The sequence below is a fragment of the Onychomys torridus genome, chromosome 22 (assembly GCF_903995425.1).
Source record: "Onychomys torridus chromosome 22, mOncTor1.1, whole genome shotgun sequence".
NCBI lineage: Eukaryota > Metazoa > Chordata > Mammalia > Rodentia > Cricetidae > Onychomys > Onychomys torridus.
The window spans coordinates 36,674,247-36,685,144 of NC_050464.1; the positions used below are offsets into that span (position 1 = coordinate 36,674,247).

Consider the following 10,898-nt stretch of genomic DNA (forward strand, 5'->3'; position numbering starts at 1 on the left):
TGCCACAAAACCTGTTATCTGAGATGGATCCTAGGACCCACCCGGAAGGAGAGAACTGACTTCCCCAGGCTGTTCTCTGACCTCACATACAACCCATGGCATATTTCCCAAACAAACAATAAGTCTATGAGGAGTAAAAATACAAATGGTTAATTATGGGATTCAGATTGTGGATACTATGGAGAGATCTTTCGATTTCAAAGAATGCTTGAAAATGTTCATAATTGAATGTTGGAGAAACACACACAGCATACAAACAAAAGACATTAACAACCACACAGGGGTGCAGGAGAGGAGGAGGAGAAGGAGGAGGAGGAGAGGAGGAGGAGGAGGGGGGGAGGAGGGGAGGAGGAGGAGGAGGAGGAGGGGGGAGAAGGAGGAGGAGGAGAGGAGGGGGAGGAAGAAGGAGGAGGAGGAGGAGGAGGAGGAGGAAGGAGGGGGAGGAGAAGGAGGAGGAGGAGGAGGAGGAGGAGGGAGAGGAGGAGGAGGAGAAGGAGGAGGAGGGGGAGGCGGCGGCTGTCCGCAGCGCCCCCTGCTGGCCCTCACCTGAATGTTTTCCAGCTGATACTCCAGGTCGCTCCTTTCAGTCTTCAGCAGGTCTGCCCGGTCCAGCGCCTCCTGCAGCCCTTGGGTCAGACGGAAGATGTGGTTCTTCTGCAGGTCCATCTGCTGCTGCAGCTTGGCTTGCTGGCGGGTGGGGCAGAGGGGGTGATAAGAGGCTTGACATCGCACCGAGGACCACCTCCTTCCCAAGGTGGTGGTTCCCATTCCCCAGCTAATTCCCGGTGTGACACGGGATGTTCCCTTGTCAAAGCACCTCCGTCCAGAATTGCTGCTTGTTTTCTCTTCCAAGTCAGGAGGGCAGAGCTAAAAAAGAAGTTTCTAGGACCTTCTGGAGGCCACATGCCTGTAATCTCACACTGCAAGGTAACAGGAAGTCCAGGCCTGCCCGCTCTGTGCTACCAAGGAAACCATTTTGGTACCTCAGAGCAAAATCCTGAGTTGACAGCGAAGCAGTGACAATCGGCTCCATTTGTCCCACTCGGGGGTGTCTGGGACCTCAATGAGTGACGGGGAAAGGCACTGGACAGGCTGTGTGGTCTGCACAGAGCCAATCACATCAGCCCGACTTCAGGACTGCACTCGAGTACATAAACAGCCACAATTAGAGGACACATTGCGTAGGGACAAAGAACCACCTAGCTATCTATGCAGTAGGAATTGGTAAAACCCAAGGGGGAAAACATTAAGGTTCATATATTGGAGATGGTTTATGTTGAAAAAGCTCTCTAATCTTTACAGTGTTAAGTCGAGCGGCCCCTTCCTAAAATGCACTCCATCTGGAGAGATGATGCTTGGTTTCATCTAACCTCCGGCAGTCATTCAACCAGTCAAGGTGTCCCGCAGACCCTCTTCCTGATGGTCTAGACTCTGCAGAACGAGGGAAAGCAGGCTAAGAAAGCAAAATGAGGCCCATCCTGGGAGCTTCCCAACAGTTCCAGGCAGACACCCCCGTCCTCAACCCCAGCAGTACGGGAGCCAGGATGGCCTCAGACTGGCCAGCTCTCGCCCCCGTTCTTCACTGCTTTCTGCCTGGGTTGACTTCGCACTTCTGTGGCAGCAACTGCAAGAGGCATCGAATCTGGACCCTGCACTCATCCAGATCCTGGCTTCAATCCTCCTCGTGCTGCCTTGCCCAGCCTCGGCTTCTTCTGAAGGGGTGTAAGGCCCTGCCTCCCTGAGTGACAAGCCCATCAGACAGTCAGTGCTTGACGCTGGGAGCCTCTGTCTGTCCTTCCTTCTTCTCTCCCTCCAGTTCAGTGCTCTTCACACTTTCCCATCGGTCTTTCTCCCAACCCGGCCACACTTATTATGCAAGATGGCTAAACTTAATGGTCAGCTGGATGGAGAGGAGATTCATGAAGCGTATCTGAGTGTTTCTGATGAATGCCCAGGGCACTTAGATCTTAGGTCTCCGGCCTAACGAGCCCCTTGATGGATTCACACTATGACAGTGGTACTACTGGGAGATGTTGACTGGTAGGAGGTGTGGCCTGCTTGGAAGACGGCCATCATTGGGGACCGTATCTTCCCCTGAACTCTCCTCTCTCTCCTGCTCTACACTGCCTGGCTGCCTTGGCGCGCATCCTCCAAACCCTCCCCCCATAGAGAGGGATGGTTCTGAAGCCGTGAGCTACAATAAATACTTCCTCCTGCCAGTTGCTTCGGGTCATGAATTTGACCACAACAAAGAGGAAAGTAACGGCTGAAGTGTGTCGCGTGGAATTTCTAAAATAAACCAGAGTCAAACAACTACAAAACAAAGAGGGAAGGAGTTAAGATGCTGCTTGAAGGGCAGTTCCAGTGCCTTAAAATCCAAGGGCTTTCCTTCCTTCCTTCCTTTCTTCCCGTTTGGGGACAACATTAGTTAGCAAGCAGGAACCAGGGAAACATGTCATGGGCACAGTGGTCTATTTGGTGACAGCTGGGCTCTCCAAGAAATCGGCTGTTTATTTACTGTAATAAACTGATGTGTGGACTCGACGAAACATTATTCAAGGCATCTACCTGCTGCCCAGAGAGAGACAGAGGGAGCTGTGTTTGTGGGACAGAGCTCCCCTGGGAGGTGGACTTGGGGATGCGCTTAGACCTGTCCAACAATATTACAAGAGCGACAAGAAACTGAGGGGCTGACGCAAGGAACTAGGGACAGAATTAGAGCGCCAGCAATCGCGGTGAACAGGAAGGAGAGCTGCGTAGAACGGCATTTTTAAAACGCCAGCTGAATAAATATGGAGCATAAAGATGTTTAAGAACAAACTTTGCGGACAAATAGGAGTAATTTCGTAGGTTAATTGAGTATCGATGGCATGATTACTCCAAGAGCCAAGTAACCATCAGGGTTTGCTGAGCCCAATGGAGAGATGGAAATGCTCCCCTACATACAAACCACACAGACCACGCTGACACCACACAAGTGTCCTGTAGGGTTCCCGCAAGGACGGTACAAACAAAGTCATGTACAGTACTGAGTAAGACACCTGGCACAGGATAACTGCGTGCTAGTGATGGACATTTGTTCCTGAGTGTGTGTGTAGGTTTTGTTTTTTGACTTGTTTTTGTTTTGTGTGGGTAGGCTTTTATTTTTTTCTTTTATACTGTTTGAGGATTGAACCCGGGCCCTTGCACACAATAGGCAATGGATCACTCAATCAATAAAGCTACATCCCCCAGCCCCTAATTACTTTATTAATCAAATAATTTGGGGCTGGAAAGACAGCTCAGTAGTTGAGAGTTCTTGCTGAACCCTGTCTCGAAAAACAAAACAACAAAAAGAGCGCTTGCTGTTCTTCCAGAGGACTTGAGTTCTGTTCCCAGCACCCATGTCAGCTCAACACTTCCTGTGACTCCAGTTCCAGGAATCCAATGCCCGCTCTGGCTCCCGCAGGCACCCATACAATGTACACACTCACACACAAAAGTAAGTCTGACTATTAATATTGATCCTGAGATCACACTAACTTTAAAATACTTGACAGTTATACGCTTTTCTTCTTTCTTTTTATAAGAAAGGACTTTCTAGGAATTAAGAGTTGCATATGATGCCCCCAGTCACTGCAATATGCTGGCAGAGGTTCCACGAGGCCTGCCTGTGAGAAGTGCTAGGGAAGGGACCGTCCACCCCGTGCAGGTCATTAACCTCAACCAATGCGCGAATGGACATTCATCTCGGGCACTACTCCCACGGGACTGCAGTGGAACAAAGAACCATTGTAAAACCTGTCGGGGAGGTAGTTATGAGAGAATTTGGGCTGGATGACATGGAAAAAACTCCTAGATCTGAGACCACATCTGTCTCTGTCCCTGTGGAGACAATCCTTTGGTTAGGGCCAAACGTATGAAGCATATGCCACAACCCAGGATCCCAGCCATGTTTTGGACAGTAACGGTAATTCTTTTTTGCCTTATAATGGTTTTCGATGGTGTGTGAATTCCATCTCAAATCAGTGTTGCCCAGATGTCTAATCAAACATCTATCCATGAGCTGCAGACTGGGAAACTGGAAATGTTCTCCTAAGTCAGAAGTGAGAAGGTGGGGCTGAGTCAGGCCTCCAGCATGCTATTCCTGGCTTTACCACTGACTCACCATGTAACCTTGGACCAAGCATGGAGCTGTCAGGGCCAGCCTGCCCTTCGCAGATGGAAAATAGGACACTGGGGAGCCTCGATCATTTCTGTCCTGTTTCTTTTTCCAGCATGTGCCTAATGTAGGAACATTGCCTATTCATCCCAGAGAAAAGACCACCTGGTAGATTGATGGGTTCTATTACAGGTTAAGCATTCCCAACATCAAAACCCCGGATTGGAAATGCTCCCAAACCCAAAAATTCTTGAGTGGAAAATGCCACAACTGATCTCATGTGATGAGTCGCCGTAAAAATGTGGGCCTGTTAAAAATACTGGACAAAGGACTGTAGATAGAGCTCAGGGCTATGATGCTTGCCCAGCATGCATCGGGCCCTAGATTCCAGCCCCAGTACCACATGCAAAAGCACTCTACCATTCCTGCTAGTCTATGTGTATGTGGCGTATATGAGTGAGGGAACTTATGTCTATATTTGGGTCCTATCCCCAAGAGTCTTCATTATACATACATGCCAATACTTCAAAGATCCAAAATCCAAAATCCTTCTAACTTCAAATATTTTAGTAAGGAACAGTCAACCTATACAGTGAATTTCATTATATCTGAAGAATTTCATTCATATGTGTTTGCATATAAATTTTACTTTTAGTTTTTGGTGAAAAAACACACCACATAAAATTAATCACTTCTGCTGGGTGGTGGTGGTGGTGGTGGTGGTGGTGGTGCACACCTTTAATCTCAGCACTTGGGAGGCAGAGGCCAGCCTGGTCTACAGAGCAATTTCCAGAACAGCCAGGGCTGCACAGAGAAACTCTGTCTTGAAAAACAAAACAAAACAAAAAAACCAAGCACACAAAGAAAAATTAACCACTTCACTTTTTTCTTTTTCTATGTGGTACTAAGGATCAAACTGTCGGTTTCTTGCATACTAGACCATTTCGGCTGCCCCTCCCCCAAGTTTAAGCGGGGAGTTGGTTCTCTCCTTCCACCATGCCCAGGGGTTGAACACAAGTCATCCGGGTTGGTAACAAGCGCCTTTTTACTGGCTGAGCCATCCCCCAGCCCCACCTTAGCTCTGGACTGTTTTGGCTAAGCTGGCTAGCCACTGAGCACCAGGGACCCTCGGGGCCCTGCCTCCCCAGCACTGCGCCCAGCTGTGAGTCCCAACTCAGTCAGACCCTCACGCTTGTGCAGCGTGACTCTACCAACTGAGCCCTCTCCCCAGCCCCCATTTTAGAGATGAACGTGTTGCTCGGCGGCACTGAGGACATTCCTATTGTTGCACAACCCGACAACACCGTCCATCTCCAGAACTTTGCCAAATGCCCAGCTGCGATTTTTAAGGTGTGATTTTATAGGACACCTCACTGTAAGCAGTCGCCAGGCCTGCCATGTTTTCACAACTCCCCTGGCACGGACGGGGCAGCACAGCCACATCACAGCCATCAGCAGAGCACCCTGGGAACTCTGACCACGTGATTATCGTGGGATTCCGGCTAACTGAACTGCCATGTTCACTAGGGGTTGTGTCCACTAGGGGACAGTGCCCTCCTCTAGCTTTTCCCCAGGGGTCAACAGGCGTGCATTTGCCCTGCTTGGTGAAGTCGAGTGCGGAAGAAGAATCACTGGTGATGCCATGTATGAGACTTTGGTTGTGGGTGGGAAGTCATCACCAATTTACATAGCGATTTTCAGAGTTCTGGGAAGAAAAAGACAGGGACTCACAGAAGGGATGCACTTAGGAGATCAGCTGGAGCTTGACATCCTGTGTCTCAGAATCAGGAGAATTCTTTAATTGAATTAAGTGCATGTTCAAAAGTCCTCCTGAAATTCGGTACTCAAAATCTGATCACACCCTTGCCGTGTGGAGGAGGCTAATTTGCATCGGTGTTCTATCAACATGAAACTTAATATGCTTCAACTTCCAACTCTTAAAGACAATCTCCACCCAGCCATGCGCTCGCTAAGCCTCCATCTTAACTCCATACACTAACTCTGATGAACAGCAGTCTCCAGGAAGCGCCACATAGAAAGACACGAATGACAGATACTCTGGCCTTCGAGACAAACTCTTCTACTGTGTTAAGCCATAGGAAGTGTTATGTGGTACCTCAAAAATGCTAGTTTCAAAATCTGAATGTCTAATTTGGATCCAATCTCCCGAACACAACTACTTTCCTCTTTCAAAACCTTACCTGGGGCTTAGGCGATGGCTCAGTGCAAGAATGAGGGCCTGAGTTGGAATTCCCACCACCCACCTAAAGAGCTGGGCATGGCTGTGGATGCCTATAACCCAGAGGGTCGGGGCAGAGACAGCTGCATCTCTTGAGCTCACTGGTTAACATATGGAGCTTCCATTTCAGAGAGAGGTCCCGTCTCAGGGCAATGAGGCAGAGAGCAATAGACAAAGTCCCTTCCTGCTGGCTCACGCTACCTCCTCCAGAAGCCTCTGCATGTGAGGCACACAGGCGCACACAGGTGTGCACAGGCATACACACACACACACACACACACACACACACACACCCTGGCTTTCCCTTCCTGGTGGCTCATGCTCACCTCCTCCAGAAGCCTCTGCTTGAGCTCCCGCTCTGTCTCCAGTTTCTGCTGTAAGCTCCGGGCGTTCATCTCAAGCATGGCGTGCTTCTTCTCCAGGTCGTTGAGCTGGGCATGTGGAAAAATTGGCCACAACGCCACATTTGGGAATGTTAAGGGGCTGCGGACTTTTTGAGATGTCCCCAAACCTGAGTATGTAAAGGATAACTAAGCTCTAAAAGTCACAGGTTTTCTTTCTTTTTTTTTTTTTTTTTTTTTTGGGGGGGGGGGGACCAAAACCTGACAAGTCCACGTGACAAAGGTGAGGCCGGAACCTCCCCCTGTGGGCCGTTTTAAGGGTGTGGCTGCTTAGTTCACCTGTTATGCTTTGCCTGAATTTAATGAAATGATCCTATTCTGAGAGCTTAAAATGTACTACGGCTACTGGGATGAAACGATGGCCAAGCGTTCCCAAGGATCCTCCATCTAGGCCAGAAAAGGCAGAGACGGCGGCTATCAGGAGACACATCAGCTACCGCCAGGCACATCCACGAAGGACAGCTGCCTTGTTGATGAAAGAGAAAGCCGTAGGTAAGATGAAATGGTACTGGGACAGCTAGGCACACAGAAGGTGACTACTAAACACTGTAAAAATAGCCAACTAGAACGGAAAAGCAGCATTCATGTTAAAACCCAGAGAGGTCCATTTCTCTCCACACAGCAAGTGTACTTTCCTCAAGTCTAACAATCTGGACCAGCTAGACTCTGCGTCAGGGCTGTCCTTGAGTGCAGAGTTATAACCTTGAGACCAGTGGTTCTGTTTCTATGAATTTCCGGCAAGAAAATAATCACAGATGTCCACAGAGATTTATGTTCATCACAGTGTTATTCATATGGGAAAAAAAATTGGAAGAAGCCCAAATTTCCTGTACAAAGGCAACGCTCAAATTAGATGCCTGTGTGCAGTTTTATTTTTTCAGAATTACAAGTTTAAAAAAATATCTAATAAGTCAGGAGAAGCCTCCAGTTACATGATTTTTTTTTAAAGATGTAAAAGTATATAAATAGTAAAAGCCTAAAATTATTTTTTAAAAAAAGTGTGTGCGCGCACATGCTGCAGGAGTAATAATAAGCAAACAAGGCTGAGAATAAACCCACCACAATAACAAGGAAACTGTTACCAGTTTTCCCTTTTCTTTTTCCTGTGGTTGTTATTTCCCACAATGGCCCCAAGGAATGACTTTTATTAAGGAGAATAAGTGTTATTTAACCTGCGGGATCCCGATAGCCATTTTATGTACGCAGGTGTGAAGAAGAAACTAACATTTCTCTGACGTCTCCTTTGGCTATCGAGTGCCTCGTCTACATATTTTCAAGCCCGTTACACAGAAGCGCCAAACACCGGCGTGGCCACTGGAGATGTGCTGCAGACCACGGGGTGCGGACAGAGCATGCACACTCCTAACATGGCACGCTGAGGGCTGTGTGCATGAGGCCCTACAGTGGTCTAATGGGGTCAAAATGGCCCCCAAGGTTCCTGTATTAGAAACTTAATCTAGCTCACAGGTGGTGGAGGACGCTTGGAAGTGGGGCCTCTGGGAGGTGTTCGGCATGAGGCTGTAAGGTGAGGCCCCACGGAGGCATTAGTGGCTTCCTACACAGATGTTTAAACTGGCATGCGTGTTCTGCCATCATTCAAGGTATCTGCCATCAATACCACAGAGCAAGAGGGACCTGGACAGACACAAGTACCACTATCTTGGACTTTCCAGCCTCTAGAACTGTTAGCCAAATGCATTCTTTAAAAATTACCTGGTCCCAAGAACTTGGTTATAGGAACAGAAGATTTAAAAAGAAAGGTCCATCTGCCTACAATCACACCGAAAGAACAAGTCACTGTTGTGCTCCTCTGAAGGACGAACATGAGCCTTATAAAGCATTTTAGAAATAAAACAGTGTTGTGGCCCCAGTGTTGGACTTTTGGGGCCCAGATAGATAGCTGTTAAAAAGTCACTACCCGCCAGGCAGTGGTGGCGCACGCCTTTAATCCCAGCACTCGGGAGGCAGAGGCTGGCGGATCTCTGTGAGTTCGAGGCCAGCCTGGTCTACAGAGCGAGTTCCAGGACAGGCGCCAAAACTACATAGAGAAACCCTGTCTTGAAAAACAAAACAAACAAAAAAAGTCACCATCCAATCAGGATAACCCAATACCCAACATACCCATCTACGCCACTGTCAACCAATAATGCCCCTTAGTGAATCATATCTGACATTTTGGGAGAGGGCAAAAGGATGTTCACGAAGCAAGTTTATCACGGGTTGTGTCTGAATTCGTGTTAACCCCCTGCCTTTAAAGGAGGAAACAGACGTTCTCCTACCAGGCAGAAAGGGATGGGCGCTAACCTTGTCGGACAGGCTCTCCGCTTTCAGTTTCTGTTCTTTGAGAGCCTGCTGCAGAGCCAGAATCTCGGCCTTGTGCTCCTTCACCGCCAACTCCACCACCTGGCGAGACTCGGTGATGCGCTGATCGGCTCTCGCCCTGCCAGAGAAGCACAGGGCTGCTTTCAGGAGCCCCACTCCACAGACCTGGAGGGAGGAGGCTGGCCCACTTCTAAACAGGCTGCAGGTTGGACAGAAGCCCAACCGTGGACTCTACCTTAAATGTTCTCTTCCTTCCTGACAGCTTACGGAGCAGAAATCTGACCCATTTCAGACTTGGGTTAAAATTGCCCTGAAGCAATAAAGTTCCTGTGGGGACTGACCATGGGAAGGCTGGGGCTGAAGAGGACAAAGCCATTTCCAAAGGCAACTGGACTGAATGGGGACGTGTCCAGAGTGCCACAGCTTCCCTGTAGGGCGGTGAGTGCGGAACGGCACTTTCCCATGCCGCCGCCAAGGCTGATGGTGGGAGACCCCACTGGGGGCTGAGCGACTGCCTTCTCCCCTAAGTGTTTTTTGAGAGCTCATAAAAAGTTGAACCGTGAACCTGAGGAATGTATCCACTAAAGATGACAAAGATTCAAATGTAAAAGGGAGGGAAAAGCACTTCTTTCCCCTCATCTAAGTCCCTGTTTTCCCGCCTCTGCACCTTTGGCTTGTGTGTGTAGCGTCTCCGCCGTCCTGGATAAACCCATGATGGGCTCCACAGGCCTGCCCTAGCTCCACCCAAGACAGGCTTCCTTGTTCTCCACCCAAAGCACAAACCCACTTCTCTCCAAGCAGGCAATAGATATCGAAACACACAGCCAGGTGACTCTTGGCTTCTCGAGGATGAGGACAAAGATTAAAAAGTATATTTTGTTCGGCTGCATAATACCAAACAAGAATAGAGAAGCAGGCCAGGACCTTTCACAACTACCCTCGAAGTAGACTCGGAATGAGGCGGTCCACACACTCTCCAGGTATGGCTGTCTATCTGTCCACTCCCTGACAGACTGAAGGAACAGCTCAGACAGAAGCTGAGCCGAGTGTGGGCCAGAAGGTATCTGTGGGAGAGTGGTCAGCACTTCCAGTGGAGCCTCATCCCTGAGGAGCGGGAGGGAGGAACGGGACAGGCTGCGGGAACCGACCGCAGTCCTTCACATCAAACACACTAGCACGGCACAAAGCAACGGTTGCTCCCAGGTTCTCTTGCGATGTCAGAGTTCTTATCTTCTGCCTGCCATCTTTCTATTTCAACTCAAATAGGAATCAGGCCACTCAGCCGGCACATTGTAGTATATATTCTAAGGACCACTCAGCCAGCACATTTTAGTATATATTCTAAGGACCACTCAGCCGGCACATTGTAGTATATATTCTAAGGACCACTCAGCCGGCACATTTTAGTATATATTCTAAGGACCACTCAGCCGGCACATTTTGTTATATATTCTAAGGACCACTCAGCCGGCACATTGTAGTATATATTCTAAGGACCACTCAGCCGGCACATTGTAGTATATATTCTAAGGACCACTCAGCCAGCACATTGTAGTATATATTCTAAGGACCACTCAGCCGGCACATTGTAGTATATATTCTAAGGACCACTCAGCCGGCACATTGTAGTATATATTCTAAGGACCACTCAGCCGGCACATTGTAGTATATATTCTAAGGACCACTCAGCCGGCACATTGTAGTATATATTCTAAGGACCACTCAGCCGGCACATTTTAGTATATATTCTAAGGACCACTCAGCCGGCACATTGTAGTATATATTCTAAGGACCA

The 10,898-nt window shown here is 48.7% G+C and overlaps 1 protein-coding gene across 1 annotated transcript in view; it reads right to left on the reverse strand.

The window, feature by feature from the left end:
- Cit (citron rho-interacting serine/threonine kinase) overlaps positions 1–10,898 on the reverse strand; it is a 169,239-nt gene that overhangs the window by 30,195 nt on the left and 128,146 nt on the right. The window contains exons 26-28 of the mRNA XM_036171663.1: positions 9,086–9,221; positions 6,707–6,811; positions 547–687 (exon numbers count right to left, since the gene is read on the reverse strand). Of these exons, the coding sequence (XP_036027556.1) occupies positions 547–687; positions 6,707–6,811; positions 9,086–9,221 (382 nt within the window). The remainder of the gene's footprint in view (positions 1–546; positions 688–6,706; positions 6,812–9,085; positions 9,222–10,898) is intronic.